At 33.4% G+C, this 21,555-nt stretch overlaps 2 protein-coding genes across 2 annotated transcripts in view; one reads left to right on the top strand and one right to left on the bottom strand.

Annotated features, from left to right (window-relative positions):
• LOC114327112 (15-hydroxyprostaglandin dehydrogenase [NAD(+)]) overlaps positions 1-4,211 on the bottom strand; it is a 35,430-nt gene extending 31,219 nt beyond the window's left edge. The window contains exon 1 of the mRNA XM_028275618.2: positions 4,055-4,211. Coding sequence (XP_028131419.2) covers positions 4,055-4,153 — 99 coding nt within the window. The 5' untranslated portion in view covers positions 4,154-4,211. The remainder of the gene's footprint in view (positions 1-4,054) is intronic.
• A 1,003-nt stretch (positions 4,212-5,214) lies between these two features.
• On the top strand, positions 5,215-21,333 carry LOC114327093 (NAD-dependent protein deacylase Sirt4). The gene is made up of 4 exons (XM_028275597.2): positions 5,215-5,497; positions 7,668-7,870; positions 19,017-19,235; positions 20,354-21,333. The coding sequence occupies exons 1-4, from the start codon at positions 5,302-5,304 to the stop codon at positions 20,663-20,665; spliced, it is 930 nt and encodes a 309-aa protein (XP_028131398.2). The 5' UTR covers positions 5,215-5,301; the 3' UTR covers positions 20,666-21,333.
• Positions 21,334-21,555: the final 222 nt, after the last annotated feature.

The following is a 21,555-nucleotide window of genomic DNA, read 5'->3' as shown; positions in this document are numbered from 1 at the left end:
TGAAATCTGAGTTTATTCCACTTCCAAACAAAAAACCAGGACCCAAAAAATGCGAAAAATACCATACCATAAGCCTAGTGAGTCATCTCAAAATGATTCCTAAATATTATCCATAAGAAAATTTACAAGCTGTTTGAAAATCTAATGTCCCTCAACCAGTTCGAGTTCATAAATGCTGTTGGTAGGAGAGAGGCTTGATTCTCCATACAAGAAATGACTGTCTGCATGTCTGCATGAAGTCGTATCCGTGAATGTGTTGAGAAAGAAAAAAATAAAACCCAGAATATATTTTTTGATGGGCACCAAGTTTGGTGCCAACTTTGTAAAATCAGTCATTTGTCTGACGAATAACTAATGATGTTTCTGAGATCACCCTTGCCTGTTAGCATCACTGTTTTCTCTTAGTAGATTAACATTGCAATTATAGGGCTTTTCATCGATTGTCATTTGTTTCTAGCTTCTGTCATGTGTCACATAATATTAATATATCTACGTCATACGTCTTCGGTTTGTATCATTGGTAATACCCTTAGAGTAGGGAGAATTTCACACCCCCTCATTTTTGGGAGGTATAAAATTTTCCATGCTCTAAGGTAATACCAGTGATGTGGGAGAGAGATACCAATCGTACGACGTAGATATATTAATATTATGTGACACATGACAGAAGCTCGAAACAAATGACTGTAAATGAAAAGCCCTATTGTCTCTATCTGATCTAAGTTATCTTCATCCTGAATTTAATTTATGATTTCTTGTTGCAAAGATGTCGAAAGTCCTAAACCAAGTCTCTGAAATATCGGCAATGGTTGCAGCTACTAGAGATTCAGTTGAATCAGAACAAGGATTTGTCAAATACACCTGCAACAAAAACTGTTCCATAAACAGATGCAAGTGCAAGAAAACAATGATATTCCGTAATTCTAAGTGTCACCAAAGCACTCCATGAAAAAAACAAATAATAATTTTTATAACTAAAGTATAATTATTATTCTTATAAAAAAAACACTGATTATTTTTTATATGATTGGTTGTATTTCCAACTGTCCATTAGTTTATGCCGAATCATTATCGTTATATTAAAAATGATTGTCTTACATCCAATTACAGAGCATTTTATTCAGTTTATGTAGATATGTATTTTGGCTTAAATCAGGTATACTATAACATTTATACTAGGCCGTACTAGTTTATCCTGCAATGTTTGTATTAATATCAGGATAAACTAGTTTGGCCTAGGCTAACCTAATTTATCCTATCGCGTTTAGGACAAACTAGTTTGGCCTAGGCCAAACTAGTTTGTCCTGAAATCTAGTTTGGCCGGTAACATATACATCACAAACTATAAAAACTACAAACGACCAAGGCAGGACCAGGGGCGTAACAGAGGCCCCCGCAGCGTGAAGCTTGCGGGGGGCCCCAATCGCTTAGGGGCCCCATCTTGTCATCTGATATTATGTAAAAATCTGTTATTACTATATTATTTTACGTTGTGTGTTTAAAATTAAAAACGTAAATTTCTAAATAGACGTATTTGCCAAGTGAATCATCTAATAATATCTAGAAACTTAATCCCTTCCGGCCTACCGAAATTTTATGGTAACGACAATAAACTATAATGCTTTGTACGTGACTATTGCAAGATTTGAGAATTGCAATTTGCCGAAATGGGTTTTCTCTTTAATCTTTACCTACGTTTAGTATTTCGATACAATTATACAGAGGCGTAACAGAGGCCCCCGCAGCATGAAGCCCCAATATGTCAAGGGCCCCATCTTGTTGTCTAATATATGTAAAAATGTTTTTTTTATATTAGTTGCATACATACGTTTTTAAGCAGTGCATTATTGAAAATGAAGTCCATCCGAATTAATAAAATTGTTGATATATTCGCTGATAGTAGATAGTGCACGAAGAAAGTTGTTCATCTCATAGAATAATACTAATGTAATCATTTAGTAATTTTTGTTCTATTTTATTCTATAATTCTATACCAATAAAGATGAAAAATGTAAGTCGTCATAAACAATGCATGAATACACCAATAGCTCAGTAAATGACAGTTTTGGAGTGAAATTATCAGCATCACGACGGACGTATTTGCTTGACAATTAAGTCCAGAAATGTATAAATTGACTAATTATAAGCAACTTTTGTTCTTCTATAGAGTTTCTTTATCTGTGCTAATACTTTTCAATCATTTGTGAGTGAGAATGTTTATTTAAAAAAAAAAACAACGTTTTCAGACGGGTTTTTCGCCAATAACTCAAAAATAAGTATTTATCGAATTAAATATTAGATATCGAAAAAATATTTGTAGCAAAAATGTAGCTTATAAGATATGAGATTCAGAAAATGGTGTACTTATTCATGAAATCTATCGACACAGTAAAAGCACAGTTGAAGCCCATGAAGAATTATTCTTATTTGTCCAATCCCAAATCGAATATTTCAACCTGAAATAACCAAAAAATGAAGCACATTTTGGGAAAAACTCTTAAAACTTTTTTAAATGTTTCAAAAAAAGCTTTATTTTTATTTTTTATAAAAGTTTCTAGCACCAAAACTATGCGAGTTACGCTCAAAATAAAGTTGACCCCTTTTTTGGTAAAAAAAATCGTGAAAATCTGCCCCTATTTCGGACCCCAAATAAAATTTATCATTAGTGCTTTACCATTTACTTTAAATATTTATTGTTTATATGATCTGTAAGTTTGACCGGTTCGAAGTTCTTATTTTTGAAAAAATTTAAAAGTTTTGTTATTTTGGAAAAATGCCTTTTTTTCAAAATAACTTAAAAAGTATTAGTGATACGAAAAATCTCAAAGAGTAAAGAAATGTAGGTAGGTCTTGCTTTTATAAATATTTTGACTTTATTTTGTTTATCTGTATGCCAAGAATTGGTTAAGACATGGCTGTTTAAAATTTGCATATACTCGTGATTAGTGACTCGGTCAAGCCCTTAAACTAGAACCCTTTTAAAAATAAGCACTTTGAACCGGTGAAACTTACAGGTCGTATAAAAAAGTTAGGTAATTTGTAAAGAGATAATGATTAGTTTCATTTAGGGTGCTAAATAGGGGGAGATTTTCACAATTTTTTACCAAAACATGGGATTAACTGTATTTTGAGCGTAACTGGCTTAGTCTTGATGCTAGAAACTTTTGTAAAAAATAAAGTTTCTTTTAAACACTTTAAAAAAGTTCTAATGAGTTTCCCCGAACATTATTTCATTTTTTGGTTATTTCACGTTGAAATATTCGATTTGGAATTTGACGAATAAGAAAAACTTTTCATGAGCTAAAAGTCTTCTTTTACTGAGTCGATAGACTTCATTTTTGTTTCACTTTTTTTTATAAGCTAGATACGTTTTTGTTAACAATATTCTTTTCGACCGAATACTTACTCTTTGAACTATTTGCGAAAAATCGCCTAAAAACGTCGTTTTTTTTTGTTGAACAATAAACATTTTTATTCGTAAATAACTCGAAAAGTCTTAAGTTGACCACTTCGGTGGTGAACTGAAAATTACACGGTATCGCCATAGTTTACGTTGATTTACTGGGCTGTAACACATATAGGTATTTGTTACACATGTCGCATTGGGGCCCCATTTCAAGTTTTGCGGGGGGGGCCGACGGAGTTTGTTACGCCACTGGGCAGGACAGTAATGCAGATGCAAAAGATATAATTTCGAATTCTACCAACTCTTTAACGAACCAGACGTCGTCACTAGAAGATAGCGACTTATATGGGCTGGACACATAATACGAATGCCAGACAACACAATCGCTAAACAACTAGCCACAGGAACACCTGTAGGAAGAAGGAGAGGCCGAGCGAGAATTTGGATGTTAGATGTAGTTGAGACAGATTGAGGGATATTAAAAATAAGAAGATGTCTATATGTCGCCGGAAACCAAAGAGAATGGCGACGAATTTTAAAGCAGGTCATTATTAAAAAAGGATTCTCGAGCCAAAAACGATTGTGATGGAGACCAGACTATAAAAAAATATTTTTCTAATTTAAGTTACTTAGAATTTTGAATTTTACCTTAATTTCATTGATTAGCAATTGTTTTACCAGAGCCAAACCTATACCATCAGCTCCACCGGTGACTATGGCAACTTTATTTTTTAAATTAAACACCATTTTTAATTTTTGCACTCAAACACTAAACTAAGTGTATTAAGTTAAGAAACATTTTTTATATTTGCTAATGACTATCGCTTTATCTGATAAGTCAGTTTTGAAGGGCAAAATATTGAACAAGATTATTTTTTAAATTACATATAAACAACTTGTTATACAGTATAGTATGGTGCAAATGAAGGGAATAATAAATTCGTAATTTCGAAAACTAGCGACTCTAAGGAAAAATCCCGAAACAGGTGGGATTTTTATTTTTAAATTATGAATTTTTGGCATATATACCATACTATTAGTAACGTCATCTATCTGGACGTGATGCCGTCATCGATTATTTTTTAATGAGAATAGGGGTCGTGTGCTAGCTCATTTGAAAGTTTATTCAATTCTCTATTCAGTAATAGGTATATTCTTCCTCGTCTTTTTCGTTTGACTAGGATTACTCCTGTTTGTCTGCCACTTATTCTGTTTCAGTTGTTATTGACTGTAAATTGTCTTTGCACCTTTTCAGCGGCCTTCCAACGGGTCTTCTGCTATACGGCTTGTTGTTTTTACAATGTTTGCTAATCTATCTTGTCCCATTCGGTTTACGTGTTCGTTGCAGTTTTTTTTTCTTGTTTTTATCCAGCTGTTAATATTTTGAATTTTGCATTGTTTGCGTATAGGTAGGTAGGTATCTACTTCTGTTGCTTTGTCTGTCTCTTAATGATATGCCCGCTATGCTATTGATACTTTCATTTCGATATTGTTGATTTGTTGTTTCGTCTTATTTATTGTAGGTATCGGTCCTTGTCTCCGCTGCTGCATTTATGTTAGGATTGGTCTTACTGTTGTCTTGTATACCTACATTAAATAAATTACATACATTCTTATTTTCGTGTCAATTCTTTAATTAAAAAAATTTTTTTGGACACCCTCTAAATAATTATGTTAATGTTTATATTACTGAATAGAGAATCGAATAAACTTTCAAATGAGCTAGCATACGACCCCTATTCTTATTAAAAAAATCATTAATCATTAATATAATATCTTCTTCCTCTGCAACTCTGCAACGTTCACATGTACCTAATAAAGTATGTCAAAATTACCTGAATAACTATCGATATTAAGTTAAAGACATTTTGTATTAGAAAGAAGAGTCAAATGAAATGACAGTGACAGTGACACAAATGTCTATTTTTAGGTTAAATCGATTGAAATCCAGAAAATTTTCAACTGAGCTTTTAAAATTCGTTCCCAAATATAGTGCGGTATCAGAAGATGATATAAAAGCTTTAAGAAATTTTATAGACAGTTCTAAAAAACTGCTAGTCCTTACTGGAGCTGGCATATCAACAGAATCAGGTTCGTCATACATATCCTTGATCTTTGGGATTTGGGATAAACTTTCATGGTATATTGCGCCAAGTAGCCAACTTATAGTCCCCAGTTGTAGTATTGATTTATTTATGTATTTTTTAACTAACATAATATAAATCAAATTCATTATTCGCAATATGAGTTTTCTCGATAAGATGGCTTTCTAACCATTTTGCAAATATTCTACATATATATCGCCTTTTTTGAACAATGATAGGTTTGTCAGGGTTCAGGTCTTTTGTTTTCGAACCAGCATTGCTTTATAAGATATTACATTCCATGTTTAGCTTCCTCCATCTTTTAAAAGTTTCATGGATATTTGATCCCCTCCTGTTGCTTTTCCATTGTTGTCATCGTCGTATTAAGATATTGGTCAATGCCATATTATGAAGTTCCTTCTAGGTACTGCACACGTCAGGGCTATACCACATATAGAGTTCCATCTATTGTTTGTTAAGGACTTTTAAGTGGGCGGTATCTTTTTCTGTTCTATTTGTTTCTTTTCATCATTTGTAAGCAAAAGTTTGTCTCATACAAATAATTTTCAATTCGACAAATAAACTTTTCCCTCCATGATTGCTGATTTATTTGCATGCTTCATACTGAGCTTCCCAGTAGGTTTCATTGTGCTTGTATATCGTATATTGCAATACCTTGTGATAGGTCCGATTCTTCTCAATTACTGCATTTTGTATTTGTTAATTTGCTCGTCTTTCCTGTATTATTAATCTGATATTGAAAAAAAAAACAATTTGATTTTAACAACTTGGCTGTGTTTAGAGATATTTATAAACTTAAGTTGAGTGTGTTATGAGGCATATAATATGTCCTGTATAGTGTTGGAAAATTCTCAAGAATGAAAAATCGGAGTATATTCCTGAGAATATTCTCGATATGAAGAATTTTCTGAGAATGAACCTTATGAAGCGCTTATGGATATTGTTAAAGATGAAATAGGGTATTAAAAATCATTAAATTATATACAAAATTATAAGACGAAACAACAGTGTTCTTTATATATAAGAAAATACAAAAACAACAGAAAACAAAATTTATTTGACAAAAAAAAATGAAATTTTCTTAACAGCAAATACTGGATGTGGTGAGCTAATCTGAAAAAGATGAGGCCTCAGCTTCAGAATCTATTTCTATCATTAGCTCATCCTGGTCATCTACATTCTGCATTTCAATGTACTGATGAGAAGTTGTGGGATTTTGTTTTTCACTAGTCACCAGCTCAGTCATGGATTGGTCTATGTCTAACAATTTTAAATTGAGAGCAATAAAAGTTATCTTATCAGCCAGTTCACCAGTAAGCCGGTTTCTTTTAGAGGAGTGAATAAAACCATAAGTACTGAAACTTCTTTCAGTCGACGCACTGGATGAAGGCATGCTTACCGTCATTGGACGAATCTAACAACTGTGTTGGCTGAAAAGCAGTTGATGAATGTTTCTGTTGATCCTTTTCAAATAATTGTCTTGCTCCCACTGGACATTTAACACATTTTACTAAATGTTTTGTCATTCTTTTTGCATTTTTCAAGTATTGACTATCATAAAATTTGCAAAAGTACTTGTTTTACCTTGTACACTTTTAATTTTACAGTAATTCCATATATTATGCGTTACTTCGATCCATTCTAAATATTTGCACGTTAATATAGCACTAAGACAATAAATACTGACACTGTAAACACCCTAGCTAGTGGTTCATGGGATTCCCCAGCCCCGGTTACTGTTACTTAGATTTTCGGGGATTTGACCTAAAATCGCGTGAAAGCGAAAAAGCATTTCATGAGCGGAGCGGCAAGTAACTGTTTGAGCTTCAAGAATAATAATGTTTGGGATGCAAAAAATATACGAGGTGAATTGGCAAAAACAATATAGAAAATTCTCAAAAATAATTTTCTGCCCGAGAATATACTCGCTGAGAATTTTCTGGCCAAGAATATTCTCGTTCTTGAGAATATTCTCTTGAGAATATTCTTTTCTTACATCACTAGTCCTGTATGTTCCATTTGCCACTGTGCATTACAACACAGTCTGTGCAGCTAACTGTTAATGGAGTATGATGAGGTTTATTTGTCTCGTAACGCAGCCAAGGTGTTAAAGTTCAGTCTGAGTACTATATTAGAGAACATCAATTCCATTCTAGGCATACCAGATTATCGTTCTGAAGATGTTGGTTTATATGCAAGAACAAATCACAAGCCTATTCAGTACCAAGAGTTTTTAAAAAATGCTGCTTCTAGGAAAAGGTATTGGGCCAGAAACTTCGTGGGATGGGATACTTTTTCACAGAGACAACCAAATGTTATTCATTATTCAATTAGAAACCTGGAACATGATTTGAAGAAGGTAAGCATTTGAAATCTTTTAATGTTTATTGTTATCGACAAGTAGATCCTTAAAGCCTCTACATAGGTGACCAGAAGGACCTTGAGGGATGTACATAGAAAAGTTGTATATTTATGGATAAGAATTACATGTCCAATAAAAGAGTTTATTTATACATAATATATCGATGGCTTAAAGCACACTTATTGTAGGTTTGTCCATTTTTTTCTATTATTGAGTTATGCACTGTACCTTGCTGACCTCCTAACAGTCTATCATCCTGCACGGACATTGCATGTCCTAACGCATTTGGTGTGGTATAAATGACATTTCAAAACTGTGCGCTATACTGCCCTACTAAGCACTAAGGGGGTATCTACATTAGACCTCAAACTGAGAAAATGACGTTAAGTTCAAACCTCATTTATTTTAGTTTTTTATTAGGTAAAACCTTCAAACCTTTTTTATTGAGTTTCTTATTTTTTTCTTTAGCTGAATGTATTGTTTTAATAGTAAAATTTATTATTTTACATTAATTATACCAGATACTGCCAAATTTATTAAGATACTGCCAAATTACAAGAATACTGGCAATCGCTGTTATTACATAGAGTTTTCAAGGTTACGTAGTCAGTGTAATATTTTATCTAAAGAATGTTTTGTGAATTACAAAAAAGACCTTGAAAATAATTTTAATACCGATCCCAGGTCATTTTGGAGATTTTTTAGCCGAAAAAATAATCTATATGACGTTCCTAATAATATGTATCTAGCTGATAAAAAAGCTGTGAATGGTGATCAGATAAGTGAACTTTTTGCTGTTTACTTCTCTGAAGTTTATGTTTCTTCCCTGGATGTAAGTTATCATGACACATTTAATAATTATTCATCTATAAAGTGTGATTCTTTGACAGTGGAAGTTATTTATGACGGTTTGTCAAAACTTTCTAATAATGTAACAGCTGGACCGGATGGACTTCCCGATTTTTTCTTGAAAAACTGTGCTTACAGTCTAACTGTTTGTTCTATATAGTGTGGCAGATTCATGCAATATATTATAAGAATTGCACATTTAATGATACAAGCGTATAATTTGGTCCACATATACTGTACAAATAAAGGTTCAAATTTAGATATGAGGCCATCTCAGATTTTGCCTTTTACAAAAATGGCGGTCATTCCAAATGGGCGACTATACATATATGACTAATAGCACGATATGTTTTGAATGAAAAGTCCGATTTCAACCAAATTTGGTACGTATGTTCGTTTTGTGATTTACAAGATCGATGCCATAAACTGGAAGAATCTTTTTACCAGAAGTTTTGTTTTTCCTTATTTTTTATGTAAAACTATTTTATATTATGTAAATAATTTATTTTCAATTTTTTCACCCTGTATATATTAATTTTTCAAAATGGTAATACCACTATTGAAAAGAGCGTAAGAATATGTTTTAGGAAATATTTTGAACTTTGTAGTTATGTTAATTATAATGACCATTTAATAAATGCATAACGTATCTTCACATGTACCTATATGTGGCAGATTCGTGCAAATATTATAAGAATTATTGTACATTTAATGGTAGAGTCATATAATTTGGACAACATATACTACACATACAAAAGTTCAAATTTAGATATGAGGCCATCTCCGATTTTGCCTTTTACAAAAATGGCGAGCATTCAAAATGGCGGCTATACATATGTGACTAATAGCACGATAACTTTTGAACGAAAAGTCTGATTTTAGCCAAATTTGCTATCAAGTTTCTTTTTTTGATGAATAAGATCGAGGTCTTGAACCGGAAGAATCGGTTTACCAGAAGTTGTGTTTTTACTGTTTTTTATGTAAAAATATGTTGTTGTTTTTTTCAATTCTTTCACCCTGCATATATTAATTTTTCAAAAAGGTAATACCGCCATTGAAAATAGTGTAAAAATATTTTTTAGGAAAGATTTTGAACTTTTTAGTTATGTTAATTACCATTTAATAAATGCATAACGTATCTTCACATGTACCTATGTGTGGTAGATTCATTTTGAACGCCTGCCATTTTTGTAAAAGACGAAATCTGAGATGGCCTCATATCTAAATTTGAATCTTTGTATGTGTAGTGTGTGTGGTCCAAATTATATGCTTTTACCATTAAATGTACAATAATTCTTATATTATTTGCACGAATGCGCCGCACATAGGTTCATAGGTACATGTTAAGATACGTTATGCATTTATTAATTGGTAATTAATATAACTAAAGAGTTCAAAATATTTCCTAGAAAATATTTTTACGCTCTTTTCAACGTCGGTATTAAGTTTTTGAAAAATTAATATATACAGGGTGAAAGAATTGGTAAAAAAACAACATGTTTTTACATAAAAATCAGGAAAAACACAACTTCTGGTAAATCGATTCTTCCGGTTCAAGACCTTGGTCTAACACATCAAAATAAGAATCTATATAACAAATTTGGTTGAAATCGGACTTTTCGTTCAAAAGTTATCGTGCTATAAGTCACATATGTATAGTCGCCATTTTGCATGCCCGCCATTTTTGTAAAAGGTAAAATCTGAGATGGCGTTATATCTAAATTTGAACCTTGATGTGTGTAGTATATGTGGTCCAAATTATATGCTTCTACCATTAAATGCACAATAATTCTTACAATGTTTGCACGAATTTGCCACACATAGGTACTTGTGATGATACGTTATGCATTTATTAAATGATAATTAACATAACTAAAAAGTTCAAAATATTTTCTACAAAATATTTTTACGCTCTTTTCAATTGCGGTATTACCTTTTTGAAAAATTAATATATACAGAGGGAAAAAATTGAAAAAAAAACATATTTTTACATAAACAACCAGTAAAAACACAACTTCTGGTAAACCGATTCTTCCGGTTCACCATATCCCTCTTGTAAATCAAAAAGAAAACCTATATACCAAATTTGGTTGAAATCGGACTTTTCGTTCAAAAGTTATGGTACTATTAAACACATAAGTATAGCCGCCATTTTGAACGCCCGCCATTTTTGTAAAAGACAAAATCTGAGATGGCCTCATATCTAAATTTGAACCTTTATATGTGTAGTATATGTGGTGCAAATTATATGCTTGTATCATTGAAATTAGGCATTCTTCCTGATAAATGGAAAACTAGCCATTTAATTCCAATTTTTAAATCTGGCGAAAGAGAAAATATAGAAAATTACAGAGGTATATCAAAACAATCGACCATTCCTAAACTACTTGATAAGTTGATTTATAACCATATTAGATATAACCATATTATTTATAACCATATTTATAACCATATAATCATTTATTATGCAATAAATGACGTCAAAGTTAGAATAAATAAAATATGGAAAAAAGAATGGAAAAATATTACAAGCATGTCAAAAAATTTATATTTTTCTTTACATCAAGAACTTCCTCCGCCACCTGAATACATATTTAAATATAACCTGCCAAAGCAAGATATTTCTACTATCGTCAGATTAAAAACTCGACACGGGAAATATGAGGCACATCTGCACAAATTAGGAATAATTAATTCATCAGTATGTTTTTGTGATAATGTTTCGATTAGAGATTTAAACCATATTTTCTTGGAATGCAAAATTAACGAGAGATATATAAATCAATTATATTACAATTTACGACAAACACAAGTTCATTTTCCAATTAGTATAGAATATCTACTAAGTTGTCATAAAATGGAAATATTTAAATTACTCATAAACTACTTGAAAGAAACAAATATAATCATTTAAGTGAAATACGTATAAATATAACAAAACTAATAAATTGAGGTAAAAATAAAATAAAAATCTGTGGCTAACGGACTCGCATCCAAGCCATTTTTTCACACACACACACACACACACACACACACACACACACACACACACACACAACCATATTAGGTTTACTTGTCAACAATTAATAAATAATTATCAACATGGCTTTATGCACAAGAAATCCACAACTACAAACTTACTATCTTATGAAACATCTATTATCAGAGATCTGGAAAGAAAATGTCAGGTAGATTGTATATACACAGACTTTTCAAAAGCCTTTGATAGGATTGACCACTACTTACTGTTACATAAACTTAAGGCATATGGTTTCAGCGATCAGCTTTTAAAGTGGTTTGCTAGCTATTTAATAGGTCGCACACAAAAACTGGGTTCATTTATGTCAGATGCAATACAAATAAAATCTGGAGTTCCACAAGGTGCTCATTGCTCGCCCCTTCTGTTCAATCTATTTATTAACGACATAGGTGAATGTTTTAATCACTCTAAGTACTTGCTATTTGCTGATGATTTAAAGATGTACAGATCTATCAAAGATCATGAAGATTGTAGTCTCCTTCAAAACGATCTCAATAATTTAGTTGAGTGGTGTAACAAAAACAGACTCTTTTTAAACATTAATAAATGTCATTTCATTAGCTTCCACAAAGATGCAAAAAAATATCAATCATCATATGTCATCGACAGTAAAGCGCTCTCTTATGTTAAAACAGTAAAGGATTTAGGAGTAATATTCGATGAAAACTTAACGTTTGTGGATCACATTAACTATGTGACAGCAAAGGCTTCAAAAGTATTGGGTTATATACTTCGCAGTTGTGCTGATCTTTCCCTTAACACAATAAAGGCTGTTTACTCATCATTGGTTATATCTATATTAGAATTCTCCTCTATTGTCTGGTCACCATTTTATAATGTTCATGTTGTTTGTCTCGAGAGAGTTCAAAATAAGTTTTTAAGATTTGCAGCGTACAGATTGGGATATAATGTTATTGAACTAAACCACAACTATACTATCATCCGTAGTGATAGGGGACATGAAAGGAGCCTCCACGTAGATTGTGATCACTTGTGAATACAATCGGGCGTCCCCTGGAAACGAGTAATGTCGGCTAATCCTTTCAACACCGGTGCACCAACAACACAGATGCAATCAAAATCAAAACGGTCTTTATCAAGGCCATTTTTGATGACGACCTCAATTAATAGGGCTTTTCATTCACAGTCATTTGTTTCGAGCTTCTGTCATGTGTCACATAATATTAATATATCTACGTCATACGTTATTGGTATATACCAATGATACATACCAAAGACGTATGCCGTAGATATATTAATATTATGTGACACATGACAGAAGCTCGAAACAAATGACAATCGATGAAAAGCCCTATATTGAAGGACTATCAGCAGATAAAGAAGACCTATTGTCTAATATGTGCAGAGAACATGGTGTCGATGTTCTACTGGTTCAAGAAACCCATAGAGGTACTGCAAGCCGCAGACCAAGGATTCGGGGTATGAAGCTCATACTGGAGAGACCACACGACCAATATGGTAGCGCAGTCTTCGTCAGACCAGATATCGACGTAGCATCCACATCTCTAACAGATCAAAATGACATCGAGATCCTCACAGTGGAGATAAACTCCTGTACAGTAACGTCAATCTACAAACCACCAAACGCTGACTTTGCTTTTGAGGAACCGAATAACTTTCAATCACAGCAAATCAAATTCGTACTGGGTGACTTCAACTGTCACAGTGTCGCGTGGGGTTACAACGAAACAGATTACAATGGCGAAGAACTAGAAAAATGGGCTGAAAGCATGAACCTAAAACTTATTCACGATCCAAAGCAGCCTGCGTCGTTCAACAGCGGAAGATGGCGCAGAGGTTACAACCCAGACAATATATTTGTCAGCGACAGAATTGGAGACCAGGTGACAAAAATCGTTGGAAGCGCCCTCCCAAAGACACAGCACAGACCAATAATTTGTCTTTCCAACGCGGCAATCAGATACGAAATTGTTCCTTTCAAGAGAAGGTTCAACTTTACTAAAGCAAAATGGGAACAATTCTCTGAAACATTGGATCAAGAAGTTTCCCAGCTAGAACCTTGCCCTGATTCATACGATAAATTTGTAGAAATCGTAAAGCAAGTATCACGGAAATTTATCCCTAGAGGTTGTCGAACTGAGTACATAGCGGGGCTCAATGAAGAATCTAAACCCCTACTTAAAAGATACGAACAGCTATATGAAGAAGACCCTTTCTCGGAAGCGACAATACAGGCTGGGGAGGAAATGTTACATGCGATATCCGCCAACAGAACGGAAAGGTGGTGCAAGCTGGTCACGAGTCTGGACATGAAACAAAACAGCAGACGTGCCTGGAAGCTGATTCGGAATCTTGGCAACGATCCCGCTGCTCCGGCAGTCAACATCACAGAAGTCACACCCGATCAGATAGCCCATCATCTTCTAATGAACGGTAAGACGACATCAAGAAAGAACAAGGTGAGAGCTCAACGGAATATCGACGAAGAAAGAGATGTTCTAGGTACCTCTTTTTGTCTAGAGGAGATGAGAGGCGCGATCCATCAAATGAAAGATAATAAAGCGGCTACTCGCAAAACTCTACGAAACTACAAAGGATTTCCGACTAACAAGGTTAGTGAAATGTCTCCTCCAGAATAGACGCTTCTACGTAACGCTCCAGTCCAAGAACAGTCGGTGGAGGGACCAAAAAAATGGGCTACCACAGGGAAGTGTCCTCGCGCCGATTCTATACAACATATACACCAACGACCAACCCATACACCAACAAACAAGGCAATTTATTTACGCTGATGATACAGCGGTGGCAGCTCAGGGAAGAACCTTCAATGAAGTCGAAGTGAAACTGACAGATGCCCTGGGAGACTTAGCTCTATACTATGATAAAAACCATCTGAAACCCAATCCCACAAAAACCTAGGTATGTGCTTTCCACCTGAGAAACAAGCATGCCCGAAGGTCGCTGGAGGTGGAATGGCGTGGTCAGATGCTGGAACACACAAGACGCCAAAATACCTTGGCGTCCGTCTGGATAGAACTCTGTCTTACCGATACCACTGTCAAGATGTCAAGAAGAAAGTAAGTGCCAGAAATAATATCATCCGCAAGCTAACTAATACAAAATGGGGAGCACAACCACACACTCTCCGCACTTCTGCCTTGGCATTATGTTTTTCGGCCGCGGAGTTTGGAGCACCAGTATGGGCAAACTCTGCTCACGCAAAGAACGTCGACGTGGCTCTAAATGAAACGGTCCGTATAATATCGGGTTGCCTGAAACCGACACCTATCGAAGAGGTATACCCCATTGCTGGAATTGCTCCACCACCTATCAGGAGGAAGGTCACGTCAGAGGTAGAACGGAAAAAGCAGGAGACGGACCGAAGACACCCCTTATATGACCACCAAACTCAGCCAAGCAGACTAAGATTTCGGAAAAGCTTCCTGAAAACATCAAGATCCATCCCCGAAGCGCCAGAGACGCGCCGAATACACCTATGGCAAGCGTCAGCTACCGCGACACATTTTCCTCCCTCGGAGGAAATGGCTGCTGGACACAATTTACCGTATCCGACTTGGAAAGCGCTAAACAGACTAAGACCCGGCGTTTCACGTTGTGCTAGTAACCTGAAAAAATGGGGATACCAGGAGGACGATACCTGCGACTGTGGCGCGGTTCAGACCAGCCGGCATCTACTATCATGCACAGAGATGAGAGAGACCTGCACAGAACAAGACTTAATTATAGCAAATGACAGGGCCATCTATGTGGCCAACCATTGGAAATACAGAATTTAAAGTTGTTGGTGTTCCGGACACGGAAAGTAAGTATCCGTAGTGATCTCAATTTGCACTCCTTAAAAGACCGTAGAATTATAAATGATCTAGCTTTTATTTATAAACTATTAAATAGTGAAATCAATTGCCCTGATTTATTAAAATTAATAAACTTTAATATTCCAAACCATGATCTGAGAAATAATAACTTGTTCCATGTACCTCATCATTCAACAAACTATGGTCTTAACTCACCAATAGATAGAACTTTGAGTCGCCTGAATGATTTGGACATCTATTTATTCTCTTCTTCCAGTAGAGTATTTAAAAACCGACTAAAATCAATTTTTTCGGTCAGCACTTATGTTTAATGTTTAATATTATATTTTCAGTAGATTTGTTAATTTTTGCCATGGACAATGCTTTTGTATTATGTAATTTATTAATTTTTTATTGTCTGTAGTTAGTTGATTAATGTCGGTTTATATTATATTATTATTATGTGTTGTCACTGCATAACGTGGATTGTGTGTATGTTAAATTTAGTTTTATTGTAATGTACTTACTATAGTTTTATGCTGTCACACTTTCATTTAATTTTATTTTTTGTTTTTTTACTGTTTTACTGGACTTTACTACTACTACTTTTACTTCTACTTATTGTTTATATATGTATATTTTGTATGAAATTGGGGAAACCCGTAAATAAATAAAATAAAAAAAATAAAATAAAATTTACAACGAAAAATACTAACAATGCTAATATGTTTTAGTTGTAACTGCAATGTACTACGCCAAATAAGTGGTATATGCGTAGCTACGTCCAAAGTTCTTAAGTAAAAGCAGATACCACTAATAAAGCTTAGTATTTACACTGGATACTACCAATGATAAAATAATGTAAATCAGAGATTACTATACTTTATATAGGATATAAATTTATTAACTGAAACTTCCAATGATTAATAAAAGGTATTTAAAGTAGTTATGCTGAAATGCTCAAGTAAAAGACACTTCTACGACCATTAACGCTTAGTAATCTATCTAATACTAGATATTTAAATTTGATCAGTTCAAAGTTCTGATGATTTTTTTTAATTTTGTTTATGTATTCCCAATATTGTTCTGAAGCTATTTCTGTGTGGCATTTATGTAATTTATTATTCTAAATGGGAACTAAGCTACAATTTAACTGAAAAAATGATTTTATTGACGTTTCGAAGTCCACATCGGATGTCGTTTTCAAAATACAAAATATTACTAAATTAAACAAAAATGTTGTTGCTTAGTAAAAAAAATCTGTTAATAATTTAATTTAATCTGACTCATTCATATCGGTAATTCAGACATATGTATTGCCATATATAATATTATTATACAATTTAAAGTAGAGCACTTTAAAATGATATTGCCAACATTTATGAGTTGCGTTCCTGGGACGATTATATAAGATAGTTCATTCGATTACATGAAATCAACTTTAACTCAAGAATATTCGTCACAAAAAAATTATAGCATGCGATTTGTCTTTAAAAAGACAACCACATTCAATGGTGACAGTAAAATTCTCACGTTAGTGATTCCATGGTAGGTCACGAGGAAAAACCAAGAAAAAAACCTCATGATACTATCCCGACATTGTAAGTATTTGGTCCTACTTTCAGTTTACTCTCAAAACTAACACCAAAATTTTGATTTTATATGTATATTATTTTAAATCATAAATATTAATAATACATAGATATATAAATAATACTAAAATATAGAATATGTACTATCCTCGATATGTTGTTGACTTATAATCGTGGTATTTTCTTTCTATTGACTTCCTCTTTTAGTATAGGAGTATAGGTAACCTCATCCTACTGCATTCTATCGAAGAATTTGCGACACAGTTGGTTTGGGCGACAGTGAACTCTATGTTCACTGTCCCATGCGTGTTGACATATTTGAGATCTATCAAATTCTCTATTTTTAATATAAGACTGACGTTCACTTATTCTAACGTTTAATGGTCTTGATGTTTCACCTAAGTAAAATTGTTCGCATTCACAAGGTATTTTATAAATACAATTATTTGTTCTTTCTTGTTCATTGTTAGGGTTAGTTTTAGACAGGGTAGGCAAAAACCAAGGTTTTTTCAAAAAACCAAAGTAACCAGGTTTTTTTTGTTTAAACCAGGTTTATTTGGTTTAAACCAGGTTTATTTGATACCAAGTATCATAGTCTAAATACTTTAAAAATGAATAAATTATTTTATAAAATAATAGTAATAAACAATTCAAAATAGCTAATAAAAAAGAATTTATTTATTTTAATTTTCTTCATTTGCGGCAGCTGTATAAAAAACTTTAAATAAAAACACCAGTTTGGAGGTTCAATAAAAAACCAGGTTTTCTTCTTAAAAAACAGTTGATTTAAACCAAGGTTTTAAGCATGTTGGTTTAAACCTGACAACCCTGGTTTTAGATAAAATAGATCTCAATGTGTTCGTTGTCTTGAATGTTTTTGACACTCCACAAGAACAAAAATTGGAACAAAAAGCAGGTAACATCTATTTACAATTTGTAGTTCCTACCAACATACTAGAGGCAAAAGGTGGCAAATAATGAGTTTTTAAGTATACTAAGTACTAAGGCAATATATGAGTATCTAACAAAAACTAAAGGTAAACAGCCGTATCCGTGAAGATACTACTTTTATATCTTAGTATATGTCGGTTACACCCAATTATGCTTAGCAAAATAGGTTAAAACTGTTCATATTTACGGCTAAAGAGCTTTATTAACGTATAGAGGAAGATCCAAGAATTTACTAGACATCAAAATCTCAATATACCCAAAAATGTCAGATACCCCCTTTGCGCTTAGTACGGCAGTATAACGCTTGACTACAAGAGCTTAAACATTCAAACTCGATTTTCTCAAAAAATACATGCACATACATACAATAAGTGTGCTTTAAGCCATCGATATGTTTACTTGGCCCTTACATATGTGTTAGAAACGTTTACGATGACAAAAAGTGATGAAGAACGTTTAGGCTGTTTTGAATTTAAAATCCTCAGACATAATATTACAGGAGTGCAGGAAAATGGATTATGGCGTAGTCGCTATAATTTTGAGCTATACTGCCTTTATAGTGAGCCTTGTATTGGTAGGACTATCAAAATAAACAGGCTGAGGTGGCTAGGTCACTTAGAGGGAATGAATGAGATGAAGCCATCAAAACACATTTATAACCAAAGACCAGATGGAGTGAGGAGATGAAGATTTAAGGACCAGGTGGAAGACAAGTTACGAGTATTAAGAGTATGAAATTGGAAAACCAAGGCAAAGGATAGGAAGGAATGAAAGCTGATTCTACAACAGGCTGAGACTCGGGCTTTCAGAAGAAGGTTGTGTAAATATTTTACTCTTGTTCTTATGGTTACCTCTTTTTCCAATCTACTTATCTTGAAAATAAATTGATAATACTTCACCATGAAAAGTTTTAGGTATCTACTGTTGTTACCCAGAATGTAGACAACTTACATTACAAAGCTGGAAGTGAAAAAGTGATAGAATTGCATGGAAGTGGTTATAGAGTAATATGTTTGGGCTGTAAAGCCAACTATGACAGACATGACATCCAACGAGAATTAAGGAAACTAAATCCACATATGCCAGAGACTACAACTATGATTAGGCCAGATGGAGACGTTGAAATTCCACAGGTAATGTAATTTTGTTTGAATTTTTTTACGAAACCATTTTAAGTAAATTACAAAAGCACCCGTTGTTCATATTCTATAGTTGAACACTAACAGGAGACTGTATTCAACCATTGTACCTTCATCTTCAAATAATGTAGTAGTAGCATTTAATTTTAATCTGTTTATTCTTTGTCCAGTGTGTGTTAAGTATATATTATTTTTTTGCCATTAATTTAAATAAATAATGTCTACAACATTCCAGGACATCTTCCTATATAACGAAATGCCCCTGATGATGCTTGAAGAGTGAAAGTATTTTTGGGTAAGATTTAATAAATTCAGTGCTCGATATCTGCCTTTTATTTTCCTAAAATTTAGATATTGGATCATTCACCAATATCCTAATTTACTATCAGGAGAAACTAATTGTATATTTATAATGAATGTAATCAGAATTAAAACTAACATTAAATAAAGAAAATGTGTCAAATGTGTACTTTTGTTTTTTTTTTATTGTTTTCATATAACACCAAATAGTTAGTCGTTACAATTAAAAAAAAACTCTAAATTCAATGCTCCAAACGAACTACAGTAGGGACTTGATTATCCGTGCTTCTTGGGACTGGCCATGGCTCGAATAACAGATTACTAACATTTATTTCTTATATTTGAACATAGTTTAGTGGAACATTGGCAGCTTCTTCGGTCTTCTGGTTAGTTAGTTTTTGATTGATACTGTCCCATCATTTTCTTCGTCTTGAATCTCTTTTTTTAGGTTGTAAAACAAATTTAACCCTTGATACATTGGAAGTCTCTCTCCACTTGCTTAGCACACACTGGACCATATATTGGTACCCCATCTTTTCTGCAGAAACCACTTGGAAAGTGCTTCATCGAGTTCTTGAATGACACGAGTTAAGAATACAACAGAGTAGATAGTCTTCTCTGTCTCTCTGTTCCCTTACAAATAAATCCCATATTCTTATATAATCGGGGTTATATTTTATGCTGTACTTATAAACAATAACATTTGTCAAAACTTGAAACTCTTTCATTCTATTGCTGTCCTTGTTTAATGTATTCTATTATGTGAAGAACGAATGAACCAACCATACATAAATGTAATATATTGTTTTTAGGAAGCCATTGACACCTTTAAACAACTATTCTGTGTCAACTGTAAAGGGATTTTAAAACCGGACATTGTTTTTTTTGGAGACAATGTTCCTCTAGAAAGGGTAACAGCAGTAAAAGAAGCTGTCACTAATAGCGATTCTTTGTTAGTCTTAGGAACTAGCTTGACAGTATTTTCAAGTTACAGGATAGTTTTACAGGCTGTCGAAGAAAAGAAAAAGATAGCACTTGTTAATATTGGTCAAACGCGGGGTGATCACTTGGTGAATTTAAAAATTTCTGGTAGATGTGGTGAAATTTTACCAATAGTCTGCTGACAACTGTTTAACCTTCCGATGACCAACCTTTTTTTGTTACACGGATGACCAACGGGGGTAAAAAATGACCCCAGGTCAAAAATGACCTGGAATGAATGTTTTCAGCATTTAAATCTTCATCTAACAATACATCCTCGTTTTCTGATACTATTTCATCTTCTATATTATCATAAAAATCGGTAGCAGTAACAATTTCCTGTAACTCAGACCTCAGTAAGATATTTGCGGGCCATATCTTATATGTACACAAAATACTAAGAAACTATAGTAATATACGCCAGGAAATAATAATAATGACTAACTGTAGCAGACAGGAATGTCATGATTCGTACATAACAGGCACCACAGTCTAAAAATAGATTTTGATAACTCGCAGTGTAAAACTACTCGGAATTCCACATAATAGACGGTATTTTACTAAACATCAACTTCAAAATATATTTTTTATTCGTAAAATATAGGGAATTTTTTTTATTTCAAAATATGAGGATATCTAGAATGATATTAAAGTCAAATAAAAAATAATGAGTTAAAAATTGAAAATTCTTTTGAATTTATTAAAAAAACATACGCGGGGGTCCAAATTTACCCCCCTTGGTCATCCGAAGGTTAAAGAACGTTAGAAACTTGTACAGTAATTGTTAATATGTAATATATGTTACCTGTTACGTTTTGTTTTTTTTATAATCCATTTACCATCCATTTGACCATGACTTATGATTATTCAGCTGTTTCTCCTCAGCCATGATGGTTGGGTGATATACCCATGCCATGAAAACAGTTTTAATGTGTTTGTAACATTTTCGTCGCCATTTTTTTTTCTGTTGAGGGTTGTACAGAAGACAACTACTATAGTGCATACATGATTATATATACAACTATACTATATT

The sequence above is a fragment of the Diabrotica virgifera genome, chromosome 4 (genome assembly GCF_917563875.1).
Source record: "Diabrotica virgifera virgifera chromosome 4, PGI_DIABVI_V3a".
NCBI lineage: Eukaryota > Metazoa > Arthropoda > Insecta > Coleoptera > Chrysomelidae > Diabrotica > Diabrotica virgifera.
Note: the sequence above shows the minus strand (reverse complement) of the source record. Positions and strands in the feature narration are given on the sequence as shown.

Bases quoted from the DNA above. Each gene is read 5' to 3' on its own strand.
- LOC114327093 (XM_028275597.2), top strand. From the start codon at position 5,302: ATGACAGTGACAGTGACACAAATGTCTATTTTTAGGTTAAATCGATTG. The intron at 5,498-7,667 runs GTTCGTCATACA...ATTCCATTCTAG, and splicing joins TGGCATATCAACAGAATCAG to GCATACCAGATTATCGTTCT. The intron at 7,871-19,016 runs GTAAGCATTTGA...GAAAAGTTTTAG, and splicing joins TGGAACATGATTTGAAGAAG to GTATCTACTGTTGTTACCCA.